This window comes from Aquarana catesbeiana, linkage group LG03, assembly GCF_042186555.1.
Source record: "Aquarana catesbeiana isolate 2022-GZ linkage group LG03, ASM4218655v1, whole genome shotgun sequence".
NCBI lineage: Eukaryota > Metazoa > Chordata > Amphibia > Anura > Ranidae > Aquarana > Aquarana catesbeiana.
Genome location: NC_133326.1, coordinates 52,959,242 through 52,986,501, shown reverse-complemented (window position 1 = coordinate 52,986,501; position 27,260 = coordinate 52,959,242). Strand labels below are relative to the sequence as shown.

Sequence of the window (27,260 nt, the reverse complement as noted above, 5' to 3'; positions counted from 1 at the left end):
GGGTTTGCACACCAAATTTGGGGTTCTTAGCACTAAGTGGCCCCAAGATACGGGGCCCCAAATTCGGTCAACTGTGTCCATCTGCAGCAATGTCATTTTGGGACCCTTTGGGTTCAGAGACCCCAGCTAGGGGGCATCTAGGAACCCTTAACTACCGAGTTTGAAGTTCAGGGGACCTATGGCTGCAAATGGGCACAGTGAGGCTGCAAATGGGCATTGTTGACCCTCTTTTCCACTTACAGTAGCTGTGCATTTCTCACCCTCGTCTTATACTCGGGTCAATAAGTTTTTCCCATTTTTTTGTGGTAAATTAGGGCCTCGACTTATACTCGGAAAGACTTATACTCGAGTATATACGGTACTTCCTCTTTAAAGAGAACATTTCCGTTGATCAATGTCAACCCTGGAGTTACAACCCTGTGTGGCAGAGACTATGCCTAAATCTGTGGCCCAAGAGGAAAAAACATTCACAGCCTTTTGCGAGTATGACAAAAAGAAAGACACTTAACTAAAATGCACATGACAACTCACCAAACAGTTGGCAAAAGGTATATGGGAAAGTTATTTTTAAAGCGGAGTTCCACACAAAAATGGAACTTCCGCTTTTCGGAACCCTCCCCCCCTCCGGTGTCACATTTGGCACCTTTCAGGGGGGAGGGGGGTGCAGATACCTGTCTAAGACAGGTATTTGCACCCACTTCCGGCATAGACTCCCATGGGAGTCTATGCCTCTTCCCGTCCCTTCGCGCTGTCTCCTGGGAAACACACAGCTCCCAGGAGAGAGCGGGGACCAATTACGATGCGCAGCGCGACACGCGCAGTAGGGAACCGGGAAGTGAAGCCGCAACGCTTCACTTCCTGATTCCCTCACCTAGGATGGCGGCGGCAGCTGCCGAGAACCGAGCGTGTTCTCGGCTTCGCCTGCCGGCCTTCGCTGGACCCTGGGACAGGTAAGTGGCCATGTATTAAAAGTCAGCAGCTGCAGTATTTGTAGCTGCTGGCTTTTAATATTTATTTTTTTTTGGCGGTGTGGGTGGACCCCCGTTTTAAGAGGTTTCTATGTCCAATGAGCCCAAAATTGACCTTTTTGGCCATCAGACTAAATGCAATGTTTGGCTTAACCACTTAAGGACCAGCCTCGTTTTGGATTTTAGGTGTTTACATGTTTAAAACAGGTTTTTTTGCTAGAAAATTACTTAGAATCCCCAAACATTATATATTTTTTTTTCTAACACCCTAGAGAATAAAATGGCGGTCATTGAAATACTTTTTTTTTGCACCGTATTTGCGAAGCGGTCTTATAAGCACACTTTTTTTGGAAAAAATTCACTTTTTTGAATAAAAAAATAAAGACAATGTTACGCCAAGTAAATTCATACCCAACATGTCACGCTTCAAAATTGCGCCCGTTGGTGGAATGGCGTCAAACATTTACCCTTAAAAATCTCCATAGGCGACGTTTAAAAAATTCTACAGGTTGCATGTTTTGCGCTACAGAGGAGGTCTGGGGCTAGAATTATTGCTCTCACTCTACCGGTCACGGCGATACCTCACATGTGTGGTTTGACCACCGTTTTCATATGGGGGGGGAATTATTTTTATTATTTATTTTACAATATTTTATTTATTTTTACACTGTTTAAAAAAAAAAAAAAAAAAATGGTGTCACTTTTATTCCTATTACAAGGAATGTAAACATCCCTTGTAATAGAAAAAAGCATAAGTCCTCTTAAATAAGAGATCTGGGGTCAAAAAGTCCTCAGATCTCATATTTGGACTAAAATGCAAAAAAAAAAAAAAAAAAAAATATGCCTTTAAGAATAGTGGGCGGAGCTGACGTAATGAGGTCGCTTCAGCCGTCCAATGGTATGGAGACGGGTGGCGGCCATCTTAGCCTCACTCGTCTCCATACCCAGAAAGGTCCCGATCTCCTCCGCTGCTACCGACGGCTCCGGTAAGAGCGGCGGGAGGGGGGATGGCACCTCTCCCTCCGCCGATAACGGTGATCTTGCGGCGAACCCGCCGCAGAGACCACCATTATCGTACACAGAACCGGCTCCTGTAAAGATGGATACCTTGGTTGTGGCAGCAGCTGCTGCCATTACCGAGATATCCATCTTCAAAGTGCCGACGTATATGTACAGGAGCCAGTCGGTAAGTGGTTAAGCACATCATACCCACCATGAATCATGGTGGTAGAAGTATCCTGTAGAGATACTTCTCTGCACCAGGCTCCAAAGGGCTTGTGAGGGGTTGAAGGTAGTCTCCATGTAGCATTATCCCACCAGATTAGGAAAGCCTGTTTTCTGTTTCGGCAGGACTTCGCCCCTGTGGGCAAACCAAGGCACAATTTGATGAGCTTACTGTGGAAGAACTTGAATAGCCTGCTCAAAGTCCTGACCTCGGCCCTACTGAACACCTTTGAGATTTATTCCTGCAAGTCAGGTCTTTTCATCCAACTTCAACACCTGACCTCACAAATTCCTTTTATGCTGAAACACCTACCCACAGACACGCTTCAAAAAAATTGTGGAAAGCCTTCCCAGAAGAGCGGCTGTTCTACCAACAAAGGGGGTTGATGGCAACTCAATACCAATTCCTGTGTAAGTGTGATGGTCAAGTGTCTCTAATACGATTCCATGATACATTATGCCTCTTTACATGTACTATGAATGTTTTAATACAGTGTGCAATTTACATTATGTGCAATTAACCTAGAATGAAGTGCAAAGTAAGGCACTGGGCTTTTTAAACATAATCATGATTGAGGTTTAATTGTTCTTGGTGGCTACAAACACATAAAACTAATAACTACCAGATTAAAAGTCATTTAAAAATAATCTTGATTTGTTAAAGCTCACAACACAAAATATATTTTATTTCCTTACAGGTCCCTTAGTGCAGAGGTCGTCCTCTTCTTTGGCTCTTGGCAAAACAGAAAGAGTAATGCAACAACTGTGTTGGGGAAAGCAGACTTTTCAGTCCAGTATTTAAAAAAAAAAAAAAAATTATTATATATATATATATATATATATATATATATATATATATATATATATATATATATATATATATATATATATATATATATATATATATATATATATATATATATATATATATATAATAATCATTTGATACACATGCATTAACATTTTCTGATTGATCTTGTAAACAAAAAAGAGGTAGATAATGAAGGTACATTTTAAAAAAATACTGTAAAAGTTTTCAGTATCAGCCTAAAAACCTGAGCGCTGCCATAGCTGAGAACCCCAGCACTATGAAAATGACTTTAGGTAGGCGCCATCTGCTAGAGTTTAGTTCATGCGGCAAGATCTCTAAAAATGTTATATAGACAAATGTCCCAGCAGCCAAGCCTTCTAGAATACTCTGAACTAGACCACTTCCAGCTGCTTGATTCTGAATCACCACAATTCCTATCGCAATACCAATTGGCGACATAAGTGCGAACATGACAATGGACAACACAAACCATCGGGTCTTCACATTGCTCTGCAATAAAAGCAGGGATAGGCTGACTGCAATTATACTCTTATGAATGAGGATTGCAATGGCTATCTGTAAGAGCTCTGACTGGGCATTTTGTAGTCCAATGGCAATCCCTTCAAATATAGAATGCAGAGACAAGGACAAGATGAGGATAAAAGACCGGAAGGAGGAGTGAGCATTGAAATCCACGTGGAAGTGGCGTACTCTGGGTTCCACGTCGTGATTCTGACCACCATGGGAATGGTGATGTGAGTTTTCTTCTACAGCCCGAGAGTAAGAAGGGCTGGATAGCAGTGGTGCTGTCTCTTCGGTCATACTATGACTACATTCCAGGACAATGCGTTCTATAATCAGGACAAGCAGGACTCCGGTCCCCAAGATGAATTCTGGGAGAGGATAATCTGTCTAAAAAGAGAAAAACAGAACATAAATCAGATTTTTATAGCTTGACCTCTAAATCTAAAGCAAAAGCTTTCCTTTGGTCTAAACTAGTGGTTTTCAAACTTTAGTCCTTTGCTTGCCTTTATCCAGCTCTTCTCACTAACACCAAATGATGGGGCACCATTCCTTTTAATGAAAGGCACTATACCCCCCACTGACACAAACAATGTGGCAATATCCCTCACACTGACCCCAAAGATGGGGGACAATTCCTCCCACGGGCACCAACCATGGGGCACTATTCCTCCCACGGGCACCAACCATGGGACACTACCCCCCCCCCACTGGCACCAACCATGGGGCACCATTCCTCCCACTGACACCAATGATGGGACACTATGCCTCCCACTGACACCAATGATGGGACACTATGCCTCTTACTGACACCATTTTCTACTCCCACTTGCCACAGTTTGAAGGGTAGTAAAATGGTCCTTTGTTTAAAAAATGTGGATAGTTTAAGAATTTTTTTTAGTATATGGTAGGGACAGCCCTGCCCAGTTTCCTTTTTTGCAACAGGGTTATATGGTAGGGCATAGATTAATTTTCTTTTGCAAAAAATTCTTAATCTCCGATTGTACAACCCTATAATTCAGATTATTACTTTTTGTCAAAATAACAAAATAAGCTAAGGAAAATACCCTTAAAGCATACCATGCTATTCCTTTTGAAATCCTAACAGTAGTTGTGCATTGAGGCTGCTGGAAGTTATTTATTGCTCCCACTTTTAGGTCATAGCTCTCTAGTAATCCCTTTTGTGACATCTCAGACTTAAGATGAGACAGAAGGGGATTTTTACAGTTTTCACAGCTGCTATCTAGGCATCACATGAGAGCAATAAAGGGTTTACTAGAGTCACTAAGCACTAGACATGTGCATTCGTTTTCGTCCGAATTTTGGGTAATTTCGTTATTGTTTTAACGAACGATAACGAACGTGCAGAATCCAAAAACCGAAAGATCCGACATTAACAGATACTTTATTTTCGTTTTCGTTGCGACAACAGTTCGATATAGATAAGAGATTCGACATGACGCTGACAATAGCGATCTGTGTCCATCGAACCTGTGGTCGAATGTGCCTAACCTTAGCTCTATTAGTCCAAGATTATTTGACATAGAGAGAAAAGATTCAACAGGAAGATTCGACGAAGCAGACGCCGCAAGCGGACATTTTATGGTCAACTGCGCCGCCCATAGGCTATAGAAGAATTCTAATGTTGGTTGACTAGTAATAATAATTAATAAATATAATTATTACTAGTGTCATACAACATTACAATTCTATTATAGTTTGTAGACGGAACATTAGACCGGAAATATACGATTGCGGCGTCATACAGTTTAGCTGCTCCGTCGAATCTTCTTAGAACATTCGACAGACACCATAAGCCTTCAATGACAGATTCGACCTTAATTATTTCAGATTTTCGGACGAATGCATTTTTTTAATGAAACAAAATAAATAAAAACGAATTTCGGAAGTAACTAAATAAATTTAATTTTTCGGACGAAAACGAAATTTCGAAACGAAATATTTCAGTGTGCACATGTCTACTAAGCACAGGTACTGTAGGAAGGGACAGCAAGAGGAATCGCGTGGTTGACTTTAAAAGGGAAAGTACTAAAGATTCGGCAGCAATCTCAAGTCTATCCGTGAGGAGCAACCCTGCCCCATACCCATTAATCTGATACCAATTTTTTTTTTTCACCCTACCCTCACCAGAAGCACAGTAATAACATTCTGCCCAACTAGCAAAGATCTATTAGATGGTTCAGCCCCTTTGCTGCCACTCATGTATATCATGCGTCAGTCACAGGGCTTTTTTTTTTTTTTTTTTACATACACACTGATCCATGAATATATGTTAAATCTGACAAGCTGACAGCTGTCTATCAGATGGAAGCAGGGCTGGACTGGGACAAAAATTTGGCCCTGGACTTCCTTATGACTGGCCCCCCTTACATCAGAGAGTGTCCCCAACAGCGCCCCCCTCACATCAGAGTGTCCCCAACAGCGCCCCCCTTACATCAGAGTGTCCCCAACAGCTTCCTCTTAAATCAGAGTGTCCCCAACAGCGCCCCCCTTACATCAGAGTGTCCCCAACAGCGCCCCCCTTACATCAAAGTGTCCCCAACAGCGCCCCCCTTACATCAGAGTGTCCCCAACAGCGTCCCCCTTACATCAGAGTGTCCCCAACAGCGTCCCCCTTACATCAGAGTGTCCCCAACAGCGTCCCCCTTACATCAGAGTGTCCCCAACAGCGTCCCCCTTACATCAGAGTGTCCCCAACAGCGTCCCCCTTACATCAGAGTGTCCCCAACAGCACCCTCCATACATCAGAGTGTCCCCAACAGAGTCCCCCTTACATCAGAGTGTCCCCAACAGCGTCCCCCTTACATCAGAGTGTCCCCAACAGAGTCCCCCTTACATCAGAGTCTCCCCAACAGCGTCCCCCTTACATCAGAGTGTCCCAATCAGCAGCTCCCTTCACATCACAGTCCCCACCAGCAGCTCCCTTCCCATCACAGTCCCCACCAGCAGCTCCCTTCACATCACAGTCCCCACCAGCAGCTCCCTTCACATCACAGTCCCCACCAGCAGCTCCCTTCACATCACAGTCCCCACCAGCAGCCCACTTCACATCACAGTCCCCACCAGCAGCTCCCTTCACATCACAGTCCCCACCAGCAGCCCACTTCCCATCACAGTCCCCACCAGCAGCTCCCTTCCCATCACAGTCCCCACCAGCAGCCCACTTCACATCAGAGTCCCCACCAGCAGCCCACTTCACATCAGGGTCCCCACCAGCAGCCCCCTTCACATCAGAGTCCCCACCAGCAGCTCACTTCACATCACAGTCCCCACCAGCAGCTCACTTCACATCAGAGTCCCCACCAGCAGCCCACTTCACATCAAAGTCCCCACCAGCAGCCCACTTCACATCAAAGTCCCCACCAGCAGCCCACTTCACATCAAAGTCCCCACCAGCAGCCCACTTCACATCACAGTCCCCACCAGCAGCTCACTTCACATAACAGTCCCCACCAGCAGCTCACTTCACATCTGAGTCCCCACCAGCAGCTCCCTTCACATCACAGTCCCCATCAGCAGCTCCCTTCACATCAGTGTCCTCCCTCTCCTCCCCCTCCCACATGTACTCACCGTTTTAAAGGCAGCTTCTCGTTCCTCTCTCCAGTCATGTGATAACAAGTGATAGGGGAGAGAGGAAGGAAAGTCTGCCGTTGGTCTATCTCCCCCTGCAGGCTGGAGGGAGCATAACGCCTAATGGAAGGAAGCTTCTCCTCCTGACAGGAGTGAAATTGGGATCACTCGCTGTCAGAGAGGAGTGGCTCCAGGACTGCACCTGACTGGCCCACTGAGACATCAGCCCACCGGGAATCTCCCGGTAGTCCCTATGGCCAGTACAGGCCTGGATGGAAGCAGTTTAGCTTTACAGTACGACGCTTCCATGCACCCCTGGAATTTTACAGACCCCCCCCAATTTTCTGGGCCTCCCTATTCCACCTGCAGGCCTAGCACCCGGGACAGACATGAGGGGTCCGATAGTGGTCTTATAGTTTTGTCTCAACCCCCTAACTGGTAATATTGCTACATAGCTTTAATAGCCGAGCCACGACGATGTGACTCCCACATATGCGCACGGGAGTCACAATCGCGGCACATTGCTCTAAGGGGATGGGATACTCCAGTACACTGTCCATTCAGAGCACATTTGCCAGTAATCCGAAATGTGACTTTAGACAAATCTTTTAAATGGTACATGTTTAGAAGCTATTTGCTGTACCTACAGGTAAGCCTTATTACAGACTTACTTGTAGGTACATGTCATAAAGCGGACTTTACTGACGCTTTAACCACTTGCCCACTGGGCACTTTAATCCCCTTCCTGACCAGGCTAATTATCAGCTTTCAGTGCTGTCCCCCTTTGAATGACAATTACGCAGTCATGCAACACTGTACCCAAACAACATTATTTTGCACTGATATGCGACACTGATGGGCACTGGTAGACGACACTGATAGGTGACATTTTTAGGGAGACACCGATAGGCGGCACTGATATGCGACATTGATGGGCACTGGAAGGCGGCACTGATGGGTGACATTTTTTGAGGAGACACCGGTGGGCACTGATTGGCAGCAGTGGTGGATGCACTTTTGCAGAATTATCCACTCTTTTCTCCTCTCCTCCAACTGCTGACAGTGAGTGAAGAGAGCTGGTAATCGGCTTTTCTTGACATTGTGATCAGCTGTGATTGGACACAGCTGATCACGTGGTAAAGAGCCGCCGATTGGCTCTTTACCTCAATCTGTGTTTGGCAGTGCACGGAGGACACTGAACACAGAGTGCGCCACCCGCCCCCAGCAGCGGGCACAATCACGGGAGGCCTTCATATGACGGCTTCCCAGAACTGGACAACCCCGCTGTAGCCATCATTCGGCAAGTGGTTAAAGGGCTTAATCATCTTTACTAAAAACTGCCTATGCAGATAACGGATGTCTGTAGATAAACTGTAAAGCGGTTGTATACCCGCTGAAATTTTTTTTTACCCCTGTAAAGCAAAAGGCATAATGAGCTAGTATGCATGCATACTAGCTCATTATGAAATACTTACCTTAGAACGAGGCGTCGGTATCTTACCTGGTCCACGCCGAGGGAGCTGTCATGTTGCCTCGGCGTGTCTTCAGGGTATCGCGGTTCCAGCGCTGTGAATGGCTGGAGCCGCAATGTCATCACTCCCGCGCATGCGCGCGGGAGATTTCTTACCCGGCAAGGTCCGGCACAGCCGAGAATCCCCTGTGCGCATGCGCCGCTGCAGTCAGCGGCTCATAGCAAGGGGAATATCTCCTAAACTGTACAGGTTTAGGAGATATTTTTTTTACCTATAGGCTTACCTGTAGGTAAAAGTTAAAAAAAAGACTATACAACCACTTTAAATAATGCCCTTGCTATAGGTGTAGGCCATTTACATACTTCAAAGCCTGACCTGAAACCTCCCAGGACGCTGATAAGGAAGGTCCAGCTATCACTGTTCACCTTCACAGGAGGTGAGCTTTTTCTCAGATTTAAACCTCCTCACATGCGCTCTCACTCCCCTGATGCAGTAGCTCTAAGCTCAGTTTGGGAGCTCGCTCTTGTGCTTTATTTTGTTGAGAAATCACTTTGAAAATACACCCCCTAGCATGTCAAGCCTCAGCCATCTTGAGTAAGGGCAGATGATTCACTTGCATTTACTTCCTGGAATCCACCTGCTCTTAGCTCAGACCTTGCAGGAAGGAGGCTGTGCTTAGCTGAGAAAGATGCCCATGAAGTTTCCAAGGATGATATAATTTTGGCCTAGGCCAGAAACCATGAAGCAACTAAAGAAATGCAAAGAAAAAAAAAGTTAAAGACAAGTAAACATAATATACCTTCCTGTTCATTTACAAATGTTAGCAGCATCAGGATTAAAAATAATTAATTAGTTAATGTTGACTGAGAGAGTTCAGTTCCTCTTTAATACCACTGAGGCCCAGGGAAGAAGGAAGTGGGCCATGGTGGGACTTACAGTTCTAAGAAGACAGGAGAAATAGTGGGTCAAAGTGGTTCTACAAAAGGAGAAAGGGCTGCAGTGCTGGAACTTGTACTTCTACAAAGACATTATAATAAGGGTGCAAGTGGGACATACTGGAATCTGAAGTGCTACAGAAATAAGAGTGTCTGCTGTGTGAAATATTGAAGCTGCATGTTTTCAATACATACATACATACATACATCCATCCATCCATGATCTACATTGTTAAATTAGAAAAACACAGCATATGTATAGCAAATACACACACACACACACACACACACACACACACACACACACACACACTAGCAGATTTAGCATACTCCACGCTTTTTCTCCACCTACTATATTCCTTATAAATGAGAAGTTCAAAGAGAGAGCAGCCATACACGGCCGAGTCATAGACTCACAAGTCTCTGTGAATCAATGAACTACAAGTACCGATAGCCTTTGCGGTTGTCGGCTTGTAGTTCTCAAACTACCACGGCACTGCTGAGCTGATGTACAGGCAGACAGTTTACATTGACAGTCTGCAGGAGACCTGCATGGCATCAGCAATCTCCTAAATCAAAAAAAAAAAATATTAAAATGCACATTTTTTCTACTTGCAAAAACAAAAATGTGCATTTATTATTTTTTGTTAAAAGGTGAAGTTATCTTTTAGGGCCTCATTTACACAGGGTGTATCAACTAGACATGTGCACTGCTGAAAAATGTTAGGTTTTCATTTGTTTTTTTTTTCCACTCTGTGGGTCATTCGTTATGATCGCAATTTATAAATTCGAAAATAAGAACGAAAATCCAAAAATTCTAAACTACTAACTAAACTATTAAATTATAGGCATTGGAAGTTACATTCACTAACAGCCAAATTTGAAAGGAACGAATACGAATTTATCCGAAGTTCAAAATATCCGAAATAACGAATGCCGCATCTAAACAAATGGAACGGAATGAAATAATAATAATAAAAAGTTATTATTAATTTACTACTTTGGATAAATTTGTATCCGTTATGTTCACTAACAGCCACATTTGAAAGGAAATTCCAATACCTATAATTTAATTGCTAGCATTAGTCAAGTTATTATTACCGTATATACTCGAGTATAAGCCGAACCGAATATAAGCCGAGGCACCTAATTTTACCACAAAAAACTGGGAAAACTTATTGACTAGAGTATAAGCCTAGGGTGAGAAATGCGCAGCTACTGTAAGTGGAAAAAGAGGGTCAACAATGCCCATTTGCAGCCTCACTGTGCCCATTTGCAGCCATAGGTCCCCCAAACTTCAAACTTGGTAGTTAAGGGTTCCTAGATGCCCCCTAGCTGCAGCCAAAATTTGGGGTCTCTGGACCCAAAGGGTCCCGAAATGATATTGCTGCAGATGGACAGCTGACAGACTTTGGGGCCCCGTATCTCAGGGCCACTTGGTGCTAGGAACCAAATTTGGTCTGTAAACCCAGTGGAACTAGCACTACAACATATCCAAAGCTGGGGTTCCTAGCACCAAGTGGCCCTGAGATATGGGGCCCCAAAGTCGGTTCGGAAAATGTCAAGCACTTTTCTGCAGCAGAGAATGACATTTCCCAAACCAAATTTGGGGCCCCATATCTCGGGGCCACTTGGTGCTAGGAATCCCAGCTTTGGATATGTTGTAGTGCTAGTTCCACTGGGTTTGCACACCAAATTTGGGGTTCCTAGCACTAAGTGGTCCCGAGATATGGGGCCCCAAATTTGGTTTGGGAAATGTCATTCTTTGCACCAGAAAAGTGCTTGACTCGAGTATAAGCCGAGGGGGGCATTTTCAGCACAAAAAAAATGTGCTGAAAAACTCGGCTTATACTCAAGTAAATACGGTAGTTAATTATTTTAGATTTTCGGATTTTCTAATTGTTTAATTTTCGAATATTCAAATTTATGAATATTTCAGAAAAATTTGTTGAACTGGGTTTTTATTAATTCGGATATTTCCAAATTAATGAATTTGTCGAAATTCTGTGAAAAATTAATTCTGAACAAAGTGAATTGCACATGTCTAGTATCAATGCGTACGCCCATGCAGGGCATGTTTACCGACATAGGGGAAGCACAGGTGTTCCATGCATCCCATGCAAGCAGTCCTATTGATGTCTATTGGGATGCAGTGGCTGCACAAACACAGCCGCTGCTCCCGAATAGACATCTGTGCGGTTGCACAGCCCCGAATAAACACACCGAGTTCGGGGGCACGCACCCACGCGCATGTCAAATTGGGAGCAGCGGCTGTGTCCATACAACTGCATCTCAGTTAACATCAATAGGTGTATGCATTGATATGCCCCCTGTGAACAAGTCCTAAGGAACCCATCAGGTCAGAACAGGGAACTTTCACTCCTGGCTTTTAAAGGAGTGTTACTCTGATCCTTCGTTCACTAACTGGCAAGCCACTGACCTGTCCAAATTACAAAAGCCAGTATGTACATGTTTGTGTCCAGGACTGAAACTCACTAAATAGCATAGATGAGGATAACTGCTCCAAGGCGTAACCCTTCCAAAGCAAAATCGAGAAGGACAACTCCTATACTTGTCTTCTTACCGGGACCCTTTAACACACACCATGCAATTTATTGCATAATACGTACTATTATTTGCTCTTTCACCATAGCCGCCTTCATGTCACTGAGAAAGTCAGGAACGATATCCAGCAGACAGGCGGCTAAGAACACTCCGCCAGCTATGCAGCTAATAAAGCTCAACCACATCTGATGGATCTCTGAAAAGAAACAAAAAAGGTTTGGTTATTATACAAGGAAATTGGATACAGAGGAAAACGCCTACCACGATAATTCTTGAATGTAGCTAAATGACCGCACTATACCGATCTGGTGACGTCTCCTTGTCCAATCAGAGAACGCTTGGCACCCATCATGGTTGAGCTCCTGTGTTCACAATGTAGCAGGGCAGCAGCAGCACAAGCCCCAGAAGCTGGTGGAGATCACTGGAGTAGCGGCGTATATTACACTGATTTCAAGCTTCCAGAATGATCCCACAGGTATGTTCTATGCATAGTTACACTGGGCCAATGCAACTATGTAAAAACATCCATACCCAAAATTCTCCTTTAGCATTACATTTTGGTCAACTTCCTGCCACCAGCCAGGGATTGGACAGTGAAGAAGCAGCAGATGACTAAAGAGGTCATCTTGCTGCTCACTTTATAGTTTCCCTTCTGTCAGCATGATCCTTGTCAGCACATGTAGCATATTAACTGTTGCCCCTCCCTCTTACATGGTGCTGATGTGGGGTAATTATAAGAAACTGATAAGAAAGAGTTGGACACTTACAAAAGTGGATGATACAGTTACCTCTTTTAAATAGAACACATTTTTATACTTGCTTGGTTTCGGATATTAGAGAGAAAAATTATTTTCACTATCACATTTCCGTTTTCAAGTCATCTTTATGATAAAGAACTAAAAGCCCCTCATTCCAGACAGTCAGAGCTTACCTTATATACACCTGACTCAGAACAATAAAGACATTTAGAAAAAAAAAAAAAAAAAAAAAAAAAAAAATCTTCCCATAGTATTATATGTGCATTTCATATTTGTATATGTGATTTACAAGTAAAGGCCAACCCGGTGTAGACATTCAAGTCCTGACACTACAGCCGGACACCGCCATCTTGTATGATCATCTTGTATCCAAGTCAAGTTCCTCCACACAAACTCGCTCATCCATGTCTTTCTGGACCTTGCTTAGTGCACTGGTGTGCAGTCATGTTGGAACAGGAAGGGGTCCTCCCCAAACTGTTCCCACAAAGTTGGGAGAATGAAATTGTCCAAAATGTCTTGGTATACTGATCCCTTAAAAGCGGGGGTCCACCCACACCGCCAAAAAAAAAAAATATTAAAAGCCAGCAGCTACAAATACTGCAGCTGCTGACTTTGAATACATGGCCACTTACCTGTCCCAGGGTCCAGCGATGTCGGCAGGCAACGCCGAGAACCCGCTCGGTTCTCAGCAGCTGCCGCCGCCATCCTAGGTGAGGGAATCAGGAAGTGAAGCGTTGCGGCTTCACTTCCCGATTCCCTACTGCGCATGCGCGAGTCACGCTGCGCATCGTAAGTGTTCCCCGCTCTCTCCTGGGAGCTGTGCGTTTCCCAGGAGACAGCGCGGAGGGACAGGAAGAGGCATAGACTCCCATGGGAGTCTATGCCGGAAGTGGGTGCAAATACCTGTCTTAGACAGGTATCTGCACCCCCCTCCCCCCTGAAAGGTGCCAAATGTGACACCGGAGGAGGGGAGGGTTCCGAAAAGCAAAAGTTCCATTTGTGTGTGGAACTCCGCTTTAAGAATTCCCTTCACTGGAACTAAGGGGCCAAGCACAACCCCTGAAAAGCAACCCCACACCATAATCCCCCCTCCACTAAATGATTTGGACCAGTGCACAAAGCAAGGTCCATAAAGACATGGATGAGAGAGTTTGGGGTGGAACTTGGGAATGTGGAGCAAATCAACTGGATCTGTTATTGGTTTTGTAAAGCTAGTTTGTTGTCAATATAAAAACAGTTCAAAGTCCAAGTAATTTAAATTTTGTCATAGTAAATGATTAACTAGAATGAAGGTAACAGGATTTGTAAACAATTGAAGAAAATTGCCATTCATGAGGAATCAACCAGGATACTATTTATCAGAAGACTTGGGCAGGCCATACATTGTGCAAATTTCTTTCCTGCAACTTGGTACATTCAGCTTGCCCATTAACAGTTCGAATAAAGATTTGAACCGTGTATGGCCAGCCTTGTGTATGGCTACAATTATTACTATTATACTTGATTTATATAGCCCCAACAGTTTGATAATGGTGTTCAGGGCATTCCCAAAATACATATATTTCTTACATAGGGAATGCCTTAACCACTTAAGGACCGAGCCTCTTTTTGAGATTTGGTGTTTACAAGTTAAAAAAAGTTTTTTTTTTTTTGCTAGAAAATTACTATAACATTATAATTTTTTTTTCTAACACCCTAGAGAATAAAATGGCGATTGTTGCAATACTTTCTGTCACACCATATTTGCGCAGTGGTCTTACAAGCGCACTTTTGTGACAAAAATATTTTTTTTAATTAAAAAAAAAAAAAAAAATATAAGACAGCAAAGTTAGCCCAATTTTTTTTTTTAATATTGTGAAAGATAATGTTACTTCGTACACAACATGTCACGCTTCAAAATTGTGCCCGCTCGTGGAATGGTGACAAACTTTTATCCTTAAAAATCTCCATAGGCAACGTTTAAAAAATTCTACAGGTTGCATGTTTTGAGTTACAGAGGAGGTCTAGAGCTAGAATTATTGCTCTCGCTCTACCGATTGCGGCGATACCTCACATGTGTGGTTTGAACACAGTTTTCATATGCGGGTGCTATTCATCAACGGGGACGAGCACATCGGCTCCAGCCGCTGTCTTGGGTCCTCATTAGATTGATAGCAGCGGGAGCAAATGGCTCCCGCTGCAGTCAATCAAATCCAGTGACACGGCGGCCGGGGAATGGGGCCGAGTCCTTCTGTCTATCAAGGAACGGAGCAGCAGGACTCGGGAGCGTGCCGCACGAGTGCCCCCAGAGAGAGTGGGTTTCAGAGGGGCCAGAGGGGGGGGGGGAGAGGAGGAGCCAGGAGCGCCATGGGGGAGACCCCAGAAGAGGACTGGGGGCCACTCTGTGCAAAATCACTGCACAGAGGGGGGGAGTACGATATGTTTGTTACCGTATTTTCCGGCTTATAAGATGACCTTTTATACTTAAAAACATCCCCCAAAAATCAGGGGTCGTCTTATACGCCGGTATAAAATGTGCACCTTTAGCTCGTTTGGGCCAAGCTGGCCCAAAATAAACGTCTCTAATCTGTCAGCCCGCTGGATGTTCGGTAATACTGTATATAACTTCAGCTACATACAAAATACCGCGCTGAGCCAAACAAAACAGTTGCGGTATAAAGTAATATATATATATATATATATATATATATATATATATATATATATATATATATATATATATATATATATAGATAGCCAAAGCTACTGTACATACTGTACTACTGTACATACTGCACATCCAGCGGGCTGACAGACTAGTCGGAAGGGGGTATTCTTATACGGCGAGTATCAGGGTGGATTTGATTGAAATCAAGTCGATTTAAATCATCATTTTTAAAGAGCAACTGTCATTTCTGTCCTGCAGTGGCTCCTCCTCTGACCCGCTGTTGATTTACTGACAGTCCCATTCACTTTAATGGGACGGCTGGTGATGTGGCAGTGACACCACAAGTTAGAGGGACGTGGCAGCAGGAGGTGAGTGGATGCCGCTAACAGGCACTGCCATGATGGGTCTGAAATGACAGGTGCTCTTTAAGGACTTATTCTTGCTTATAGTTAGAATCTTTAATATATGCAAACAAAATTAAAGGTTTCCTATTTAGAATAATAAGCTGTCAGGTAGAGCTGCACAATTAATCGTAAAAAATCATTATCGTGATTTTTTTCCCGTTGTGATCTTGATAAAAGTGTTTCATGATTCTTGCTATGCAAAGAATTCTCTCTGTTCTTCTGAAGCCACAGCCATGAAAAGAAAAGGCTGCCAAGAATCATAACATTCAGTTGAACTAAGTATAAACATTGTAACAATTAGTCAATGGAATAGACTTCGTGTGTAAGTGAATTAAAGCGGGAGTCCGGCGACCAATCTTTTTTTTTTTTTTTTTTTTAGGTCATTGAGACACTTTGCTAATCCCAAAATAAGGCTCGGTTCACACTGGGGCGACTTGGGATCCGACTTGTACGTCCTCAAGTCGCCCCAAGTCGCTCCAGAAATAGTTTCAATGGGAGTGAACGCTAGCGTCTTAATAGACACTACTGAAGTCGCTCCGACTTCAGAGCGTACTCCCTGTACTACTTTGATCCGACTTTGATCCGACTTCAGCCTATTGACTATCATTGAAGTCGGATCAAAGTCGGATCGCCGTCTCGCATGATCCGACTTCGGCATGCGACTTGTGCTCAAATGATTTTGAGGGGAACTCCGCGCCAAATTTTAAATAAAAATCCGGCATGGGTTCCCCCTCCAGGGGCATACCAGGCCCTTGGGTCTGGTATGGACCTTGAGGAGAACCCCCTACGTCAAAAAAACGGCGTGGGGGGTCCCCCCCCAATCCATACCAGACCCTTATCCGAGCACGCAGCCCGGCCGGACAGGAATGGGGGTGGGGACGAGCGAGAGCCCCCCCCCCCTCCTGAACCGTACCAGGCCGCATGCCCTCAACATGGGGGGTTTGGTGCCTTGGGGGAGGGGGGCGCGCTGCGGCCCCCCCACCCCAAAGCACCTTGTCCCCATGTTGATGAGGACAAGGGCCTCTTCCCGACAACCCTGGCCGTTGGTTGTCGGGGTCTGCGGGCGGGGGGCTTATCGGAATCTGGGAGCCCCCTTTAATAAGGGGGCCCCCAGATCCCGGCCCCCCACCCTATGTGAATAGGTATGGGGTACATGGTACCCCTACCCATTCACCTAGGGAAAAAAGCGTCAATAAAAAACACAGTACACAGGTATTTAAAATAATTTATTAGGCAGCTCCGGGATCTTCTTCCAACTCCGGGGGTCTCTCCGGCGTCTTCTCCCGGTGTCCGCATCTTCTGCCGGCTCCACCGCTATCTTCTGGCGCTCTTTTGCCAGCGGTGGTCCGGACCTCTGGATCATCTTCTTCCCTCTTCTCTTCCAGAGATGTTGACACGACGCTCTCCCCAGCCAGAATGGTTTCTGTGCGCTCTGCAAGGGACTTATATAGGCGGTGACCCTGCCCCCTTATGCCGTCACAGTCCCTGGGCATGCTGGGTCTGTGACGTTTTAGGAGGCGTGGTCACCGGGTGATGACCACGCCCCCTTATGACGGCACAGCCCCAGCATGCCCTGGGACAGTGACCTCATAAGGGGGCGGGGTCACCGCCTATATAAGTCCGTTGCGGAGCGTTCAGAGACCATTCCAGCTGGAGAGAGCGTCGTGTCAACATCTCTGGAAGAAAAGAAGAAGGCAGAAGTCCGGACCACCGCTAGCAATTGAGCTGCAGAAGATAGCGGAGGAGCCGGCAGAAGATGCGGACACCGGGAGGAGACGGCGGAGAGACCCCCGAAGTCGGAAGAGGACCCCCGAAGTCGGAAGAAGATCCCGGAGCTGCCTAATAAATTATTTTAAAAACCTGTGTACTGTTTGTTTTATTGACGCTTTTTTTCCCTAGGTGAATGGGTAGGGGTACCATGTACCCCATACTCATTCACATAGGGTGGGGGGCCGGGATCTGGGGGCCCCCTTATTAAAGGGGGCTCCCAGATTCCGATAAGCCCCCCGCCCGCAGACCCCGACAACCAACGGCCAGGGTTGTCGGGAAGAGGCCCTTGTCCTCATCAACATGGGGACAAGGTGCTTTGGGGGGGGGGGGCGCACACTGCGCCCCCCATGCCCCAAAGCACCCCCCATGGTGAGGGCATGCGGCCTGGTACGGTGGGGGGGGGCCGCCAGCGAAGTCGCCCGTCATGGAGGCGACTTGAAGTCGCCTCGTAATTTGCCGAAGTTGTGCCAAAGTCGCGCTGAAGCCGCATTGAAGTCGCGGTACAAAGTCGCGTTAAAGTCGTGTTGCCCATGTGTGAACCGACCTTAATACTCACAGTTTGGATGTAATATTTCCGCCTCTGTCTGTTTTCGTACTGAAGAATAACTTTAAAAATGTGATGCTGGCTGTTTCCATCTTGCTTGTGGGCATGTGAAGCCCACAAGCATTGATTTCCTGGATGCGGTGAATGCTGTTCTTTCACAGCTTGTTCACACGCATGATCATTGTTCCCGGACTGAATCTTGGGAAGCCTGACACTAAGCTCCCAGGAGACAGTGCGGCGCCGGGGAAAGGCAATAAACACGCCTACTCCCATGGGAGGAGAAACAGGAAGTGCCACAATAAAAGTACAATATAAAAGGTAATTTTTTAGTAGAGACCCTAGAGAATAAAATGGTGGTTGTTGCAATATTTTATGTCACACTGTATTTGCGCAGTGGTCTTTCAAATGGAATTTTTTTGGAAAAAATTACTTTAAGAAAAAAAAAAAAAAAAAAAAAAAAAAAAAACACACAACACACACACACACAACTAATCAGTAAAGTTAGCCCAATTTTTGTTTGTATAATGTGAAAGATTTTACGTGCAAGAATCGTGATTCTCATTTATGATGTTAGTGTAATGATTTTAAACCTTTTAATAAATCTTGCAGTATTACACTATATGTCCCCTTTCCTTCATTTGTCCATACTTTACTATCCTGACCGTCCTTTGACTGAGTAAAGTGTGCAGGAGAGGAGATCCCAGTACAGTGGCAGCCCTATATATTTATTAGGGGTGCAACGGATCGTCACCGATCCGTGCGGTTCAACCTGTTCGGATCGGCACACATGCTGCCTCTGCCTTAGCCCTAGCTCCGGAGCGGCGGCCATCTTGGTATGCCCGGCGGCCGTTTACCACGTGATCGCTCTGTCAAATGACGGAGCGATCACTTGTAAACAAACCGGCGTCATGTCATGACGCTGGTTCCTCTCTCCCCTCTGTGTACTGATCTGTACAGTGGAGAGGAGAGATCGGATAGCAGCCGTGCCAATACTCTAATATATTATTACAGTGGGGGAGATTGTGGAAATTATTACAGTTGGGCAAATGGTGGATATTATTACAGTGGGGGAGATTTTTTTTTTTGTTGATCCGAACCGTGAGTTTTTTGATCTGTTGCACCCCTAAAATATTAAATATATATAAATCTTTTTTCCACTGCGCGGGTTTAATTTTTTATTTCATATAGGATAACATTGAGTTGCTTCTACAGGCAGAACACTCCTGTAAAAGTAATGTTTTTTAAAGCGGAGTTCCGCTGAAAAACAAAAATTAAGCGTCAGCAGCTACAAATACTGCAGCTGCTGACTTTTAATATTAGGACAATATAAATAGAAAATGACTATGCTGCGCCATCTCCTAACATTAGTTCCAACAAATACTTTTAAAGTGCCTACTTTATAATGATGAGAAAATTATTATTAAACCGTGATAAACTAACAAAAACTATAATATATTCCAAAACTGTATATAGAGATTGCTGTGATGATAAATTCTGTGTTAAGTGTCACATTCCACAGACAAAATAAAAATAATAAGCAAATAAAAATTAAAGAATTAAAGATATGGTGCCACAAACGTGAATCATAAAGTGTTATATTGCATCTAACAGTGACATTCTAATCAAACGCAGATCAGTCCAACATAATTGGTATATAGTCCTTATTATAGGTATAATGGTGACTTCATAAAAACGTGAAAATAACATGTTGCGGTGTCCACACTCAGGTGCTCCCCACCCTCAGGCAATGGCCGCTCACCTCAGAGCGTGTGACCTCGCAATTACGTTCGGTCAAACACGCAAGTCAATCACCTCAGGGATTCTAAGTTGGCTGTATGGATCCAGACTGCTCACTGATGTCCTCATATAGAAACAGTAGAAAGAGACTCCATAGCGTGATACCATTTCCCACAATTTTACTGTACAAACAAAAAGCCCCAGTATAGGGCACTCACATGGGTTAGGTGCATTAAGTACATCAATCTGTAATGTGCCTTAAAACGCTGGTTTTGGTTGAGGTCGTATTTCTGTTCTCTGTGGAGCAGAAGGTGCAGGAACATACCTGTACGTTACTTTGAATCTGCTGCCGTGTGCGCGCACGCCTGCCACGAGCTCCGTAAGTCAGGTCGCGGGTCCCGCGGACTCAATCGCCGCGGGGATACCCGCGATCGCCTCACGGAGAGGACAAAGTTCTGCCTAGTGACAAGTGTCACTGGATCTCTGCTCCCTGTCATCGGGAGCAGTGATCAGCGTAGCGATACTGCTAGCCCATCCCCCCTACAGTTAGAAACACGCCCCTAGTACTGATTTAACCCCTCCCCGCACCCTAGTGGTTAACCCCTTCACTGCCAGTGTCATTTATACAGGAATCAATGCATTGTTATAGCACTGATCGCTGTATAAATGACAATGGTCCCAAAAATGTGTCAAAAATGTCCGACATGTCCGCCATAACGTCGCACTCACAATAAAAAAAAAAAAAAAAAAAAAAAAAAAAATCACTGATCGCCGCCACTACTAGTAAAAAAAAAAAAAATTATTAATAAAAATGCCATAGAACTATCCCCTATTTTGTAAACGCTATAACTTTTGCGCGAACAAATCAATAAACGCTTATTGCGATTTTTTTACCAAAAATATGTAGAAGAATACGGATCAGCCTAAACTGAGGAAAAAAATTGTTTTTTATATATTTTTGGGGACAATTATTATAGCAAAATGTAAAAAATAATGGGTTTTTCTTCTAAATTGTCGCTCTTATTTTGTTTATGGCGAAAAAAAAAAAAAAAAAAAAATCGCAGAGATGATCAAATACCACCAAAAGAAAACTATTTGTGGGGAAAAAAAGGACGTCAATTTTGTTTTGGAGCCACGTCGCACGACCGCGCAATTGTCAGTTAAAGCGACGCAGTGCCGAATGGCAAAAGGTGCTCTGATCAGGAAGGGGGTAAATCCTTCTGGGGCTGAAGCGGTTAATGCACCTAACCCATGCGAGTGCCCTGTACTGGGGCTTTTTTGTTTGTACAATAAAATTGTGGGAAATGGTATCACGCTATGGAGTCTCTTTCTACTGTTTGTATATGAGGATACAGCATCAGTGAGCAGTCTGGATCCATACAGCCAACTTAGAATCCCTGAGGTGATTCACATGCGTGTTTGACCGAACTTAATTGCGAGGTCACATGATCTGAGGTGAGCAGCCATTGCCTGAGGGTGGGGAGCGCCCGAGTGTGGACACCGCAACATGTTATTTTCACGTTTTTATGAAGTCAGCATTATACCTTTAACCACTTGCCACCCAGGCCAATTCTGACATTTCTCTCCTACATGGAAAAATCATCTTTTTTGCTAAAAAATTACATAAAACAGTAAAGTTAGCCCAATGTTTTTACATATTGTGAAAGATGAAGTTACGCCGAGTAAATAGATACCTAACATGTCACGCTTTAAAATTGCACACGCTCGTGGAATGGCGCCAAAGTTCGGTACTTAAAAATCCCCATAGGTGGCGCTTGAAATTTTTTTTACTGGTTACATGTTTTGAGTTACAGAGGAGATCTAGGGACAAAATTATTGCTCTCGCTCTAATGTTCGCGTCGATACCTCACATGTATTGGTTTAAACACAATTTTCATATGTGGGCGGGACTTACGTATGCGTTTGCTTCTGCGTGCGAGCACACAGGGAGAGGGGCGCTTTAAAAATTTTTTTTTTTTTAATTGTTAATTATACTTTTTTCAGTTTGACGCTTTTTTGAAAAAAAAAAAAAAAAAATTTGGCTCACTTTTATTCCTATTACAAGGAATGTAAACATCCCTTGTAATAGGAACATGACAGGTCCTCTTTACAGTGAGATATGGGGTCAATAAGACCCAACATCTCACCTCTAGGCTGGGAAGCCTGAAAAAATAAATAAATAAAACCAGCTTCCCAGCCGAGGCAGCAGCATCTTTTTGAATGCAGAGGCCGGGCGTGACGTCATAACATTGCACCCAGCCTCCGACAATCATAGTGACTCCAGCGACCATCTGGTCTGCCAGAAATCAAGTGGCGGAACAGCCGCTATGATAGTTTACTATGGTGTAGCGAATCCACGTCATATGATGGTGGGCGGGCGGCAACCGGTTAATAAGGACTATATACTGATTATGTTGGACTGATCTGCGTTTGATTACAACATCACTGTTATATGCACTATATAACACTTTATGGTTCACGTTTGTGGCACCATATTTAAACTTTTATTTGCTTATCATTTTTGTCTGTGGAATGGGACACTTAACACAGAATTTATCATCGCAGCAATCAAAAAACTCTATATACAGTTTTGGAATATATTATAATTTTTGTTAGTTTATCACGGTTTTTTATTATTAGTATTATTTTACTCATCATTGTAAAGTAGGCACTTTAAAATTATTTGTTGGAACTAATGTCAGGAGACAGCGCAGCATAGTCATTTTCTATGTATATTGTTTTCACATGACTTGGGACGTGATCAGTGCTAGCAGCTGTCGGTCATTATTACTCGTCTAGTATATTTTGCTTTTTTATATATTTTGTCAATTTTAAAATAGGTAGCTCGCAAGATCCTCATAGTTTGTTTTATTAGGACACTTACCTGTCCAGGGCGCCCGCGATGTCGGCACCCGAAGCTCGAATCTGTCCCCCGGCTCCCGGGTGGAGGCGCCGGTGTCTTGCCGAGAAAGTTCCCTCGGCGGATAAGTTCCCCGAACTACTATCAGCCGCCGGAGATAGCCGAAGCTCAAAATCTTCAATCAGCTGTACACGGCGCCTACGCCCTGGGTCCAGGTTCCTTCCCCACCATCCAAGTGGACCTAGAGGGGGAATAAAAAAGAGCCGAGCGAAGCGAGGCCGTGCCCGAAGCATGGCAAGCGAAGCGAGCCCGCGAGGGGCCCTCTTACAGGCACCGTGTACAGCTGATTTTCACCTATTTACCTTCGGCTATTTCCACCGGATCCTACTGCGCAGGCGCAGCCCCTGCGCAGTAGAGGGGGGGGTCCTTATCCGCCGAGCGGAACTTTCTCGGCAGAACACCGGCATCTTCAGTAAGGGAATCAGGAAGTGAAGCCTTGCGGCTTCACAGCCTGGTTCCCTACAGGGCATGCGCGAGTTGCGCTGTGCGTCCTGACTGGTCCCTGCTGACTTCTGGGACCTGTGTGTCTCTCAGAAGCGGGGGGGTCAGGGGACGGAGGAGGGGCCGGACATGGCGTAGATCGCTGCGGATTCTGCAGCGATCTATCGCCGGAAGTGGGAGCAAATACCTGTATTAGACAAGTATCTGCTCCCCCCTGAAAGGTGTCAAATGTAATATCAGACGGGGGGGGGGGGGGGGTTGGGGGGGAGTCGGAAAAGCAGAAGTTCCATTTTTGGGTGGAACTCCGCCTTATGCTCAGTGTGCATGGAGCTCCAACTATAATGACTCTGAATTTCCAGAGAAAACATCGAGAGGAAGAAGAGGAAGAGGAAGAGGAAGAGGAAGAGGAAGAGGAAGAGGAAGAGGAAGAGGAATGATCCATCTGAGCGGTTAGCATGGATGCAAGAACCTGTCTTGATGGCCACAGAATCAGAAAATACAATCGAATTATTGAAAAAGGACACATACAGTGTAATCAATCAATGCATCAAAATGATTCTGATTGGTCTGCAGAGAAACCCGAATCGTAGGAAAAGTAGAGAATTCAATGTGATTGTTCAGCATATGCCACATTGAATGATCTTTTCAGTCTTCCAATTACAATTTAATGAGTGACAATATGATTGTACATAAAATGGTTCAGTGTATTAAGCAGACCATGCACTATACAGTCTGATTGTACAATCGCATTCAGGGCTTGACAAATTTGCTTAGAAACTAGGAGCCAGCTAAAAAAAATTAGGAGCCAGTTTTTTTAAAAACTTTTTTTTTTTTTAAATTTCACCCCGTTTTCGGGCCGTCCGTAAATGTCCGTTACGGGCAACTTTGCCCGTAGAAAAGATGACTGCTGGCCGACAGAGCAATTACGCATGCGCCATTCTGAGGCCGGCCGAGCTCGGGCGCATGCGCAGTGAAGTGACGGCGCCACTTTTTAATGTCAGGCGCCGCGCTCCGTTCATCTCACTACAGTGACAGCAGAGGAGGAGGTGGTCGGTCCGTCTCTGCCTGGAACGGAGGAACTCGGGAGTGCTGAACAGAGCGCCGCTGCCCTGGCCTGACACTCTCCACTCCAAGTCAGTCAGAATGAATTGTGCTTATCAGCCTGAGCCGAGGAGGGAGAGGACAGCTAGAGCAGAGCTGAGCCATTAAATAGAACACTACTACGCATGCAGCCTCTGACCCCCCCCCCCCGTGCCATGTCCAATCAGCCTCCGACCTCCCCCCCCGTGCCATGTCCAATCAGCCTCCGACCTCCCCCCCCGTGCCATGTCCAATCAGCCTCCGACCTCCCCCCCCGTGCCATGTCCAATCAGCCTCCGACCTCCCCCCCCGTGCCATGTCCAATCAGCCTCCGACCTCCCCCCCCGTGCCATGTCCAATCAGCCTCCGACCCCCCCCCCCGCCATGTCCAATCAGCCTCCGACCCCCCCCCTGCCATGTCCAATCAGCCTCCGACCCCCCCCCCGCCATGTCCAATCAGCCTCCGACCCCCCCCCCGCCATGTCCAATCAGCCTCCGACCCCCCCCCCCCGCCATGTCCAATCAGCCTCCAACCCCCCCCCCGCCATGTCCAATCAGCCTCCGACCCCCCCCCCCGCCATGTCCAATCAGCCTCCGACCCCCCCCCCGCCATGTCCAAGCAGCCTCTGACCTCCCCCCCCCGTGCCATGTCCAAGCAGCCTCTGCCCCCCCCCCTGCCATGTCCAAGCAGCCTCTGACCACCCCCCCCCCCCCCGCCATGTAAATGGAGAAATATGGTTGTTGACTTCTGTTTAACTTAAACACATTGGGAACAGCACTAGCAACATGTTTAAATATTGATATTTGCACTGTTTAGCACTGCAAACAGACATTTTAGGTACTTTGATGCAGTGTCAGTATAAAATGAGGCTCTGTCATCAAATGTCATGTTTTTTGCCAGCAAAAAAAAAAAAAGGTGGTGCCGTTTGTAAATTTTGGTGTCCTGTCAGTAAATTTCACTTGGGGGGGGGGGGGGGGGGGTTGGCAACACTGCTCTGGTGTTGTTGGGGTAGAAGATCCATATCTGGAAGGATCCCCACCCATGATGTATATAGAGGGTCCCACATGTGACATTCCCAGTCCAGGCGGATCCTCCATGGAGGAAGCATGGTACAGGTAATCCCAATCCCAGCTGTCACATGACCAGCTCTGATCCCATCACATGACTGGAGAGGTCCAGGAGGAGAGGACTCACCCGTCCCAGAGGCGGCTCGGAAACATTGGATCCTGGACGGTACCAGCCCGAAGAGTAGGGTGAGGACGAGCAGACCGAACAGGCATCCCAGCTTTACCTGGAGCAAGTACTCCATACCGAGCACCGGGGAGGAGGACACCGCACCGATCTGAGGTCAGCCCGGTACACCGATCACACCGGCTCCCTCCGATCCTCCAATACACATCCCCCATGTGACTGCCCGCTACACACCCCGCCCCTCCGCTCTCTAATCCCCGCCCCTCCGCTCTCTACTCAGCCTATACCGGGGCTGGGGGGCGGAGGAAGACCCGGCAAACATCCAGGCCACGCCCCTTCACTCTGGAATAATTCAATCCTGGGGTGGGGGCGGAGATAAAGTTTGCAGAATTTGTCCCTCCCTCTCCATTACACTAATAATATCCCGGGGCTGGGGGGCGGAGACATACTCAGCAAACATTCCATTCTCTAACTGCGATACTATAATCCCGGGGTGGAGGGAAAAGCTACACCTGGCGAGCATGGCAGCCCCGCCCCTCCGTTCTATACTGATCTAAAGCTGTCCATATATTATCATAGCGCCCAACTGTCCCTGATTTGGAGCAATGTCCCTCTGTCCCCCTCATTTTGGTCTGATCTATATAGTTGTATATAAAATGCACTTTTTATCTTTCAAAAAGTGTTTCCCAGTGCTAAACCTTTCATCTGATTTCTAAATTGCTGCATTTGTAAATTCCAAAAGCCAATATAAAGGAATAGTTGCACAGCGGGGGTGCCGATGCTTGTGGTCGATGGTCGTGATGACCGCCGGCCACGAGCGATCACGTGCACGCAGGCCCGGATTTACTCCCTTTGCCGCCCCAAGGCCGAGTCCTTCAATGCCACCCCCCCCCCACACACACACGCACACACCACCATTCTCGTCCTTTATCGATGACTGCTACAATAGAGCAATTAAAAACATATCTCCACACACGAAAACACTGAAAATAACTGGCTTTAATTGTACAGACTGAAAATACTCTGTAATGCAGAAAATGCCTTTTAAAGATTATAGCAGTAAGAAACTCCCTAATATTTTTTAGTTCTAACTTTTTTTTTGGCAAACTCATCGATAATATCTTTGTAGGACAAAGTATTTAAAAGTTCTGACTCAATAGGAAGTAAAGCTAAACTGTTAGGTCTTTCTTGACCCAAAGATGATCGTAAATAGTTCTTTATGCAAATACATTTCATTCATTTTTATGCACCACAGCTCAGTTGCAGTGCATAGAAACAGTATGCATTTTGCACCACACTGCTCAGCCCTTTTACATCAGTGTCCTCAGTCCCCCCTTTACATCACGACCCCCTTTTACATCAGTGTCCTTAGCCCCCCCTTATGTCACATCCCCCCTGCCTCATTACAAACCCCCCATTACAGACTGACCCATCACAGACTGCCCCCCCCCCATCACAGCCCCTCCCATCACAGACTGACCCCCCCAAATCACAGACCCCTCATTACAGACTGACCCCCCATCACAGACCCCCCCATTACAGACTGACCCATCACAGACCGACCCATCACAGACCCCCTCATCACAGACCCTCCCATCACAGACCCTCCCATCAAAGACCCTCCCATCAAAGACCCTCCCATCAAAGACCCTCCCATCAAAGACTGACCCCCCAAATCA

The 27,260-nt window shown here is 45.7% G+C and overlaps 1 protein-coding gene across 1 annotated transcript; it reads right to left on the bottom strand.

The window, feature by feature from the left end:
- Positions 1 to 2,745: 2,745 nt before the first annotated feature.
- LOC141131365 (zinc transporter ZIP1-like) lies at positions 2,746 to 25,834 on the bottom strand. Its single transcript, XM_073618530.1, has 3 exons — positions 25,585 to 25,834; positions 12,154 to 12,284; positions 2,746 to 3,915 (listed from the first exon to the last, which is right to left on the bottom strand). The coding sequence occupies exons 1-3, from the start codon at positions 25,697 to 25,699 to the stop codon at positions 3,235 to 3,237; spliced, it is 927 nt and encodes a 308-aa protein (XP_073474631.1). The 5' UTR covers positions 25,700 to 25,834; the 3' UTR covers positions 2,746 to 3,234.
- Between the last annotated feature and the right edge of the window lie 1,426 nt (positions 25,835 to 27,260).

Coding starts and splice junctions, on each gene's coding strand:
- LOC141131365 (XM_073618530.1), bottom strand. CDS start 25,699: ATGGAGTACTTGCTCCAGGTAAAGCTGGGATGCCTGTTCGGTCTGCTC. Junction 12,285..25,584: donor CCGAGCCGCCTCTGGGACGG/GTGAGTCCTCTC, acceptor GTTTCTTTTCAG/AGATCCATCAGATGTGGTTG. Junction 3,916..12,153: donor TGGTGAAAGAGCAAATAATA/GTACGTATTATG, acceptor TTCTCTTTTTAG/ACAGATTATCCTCTCCCAGA.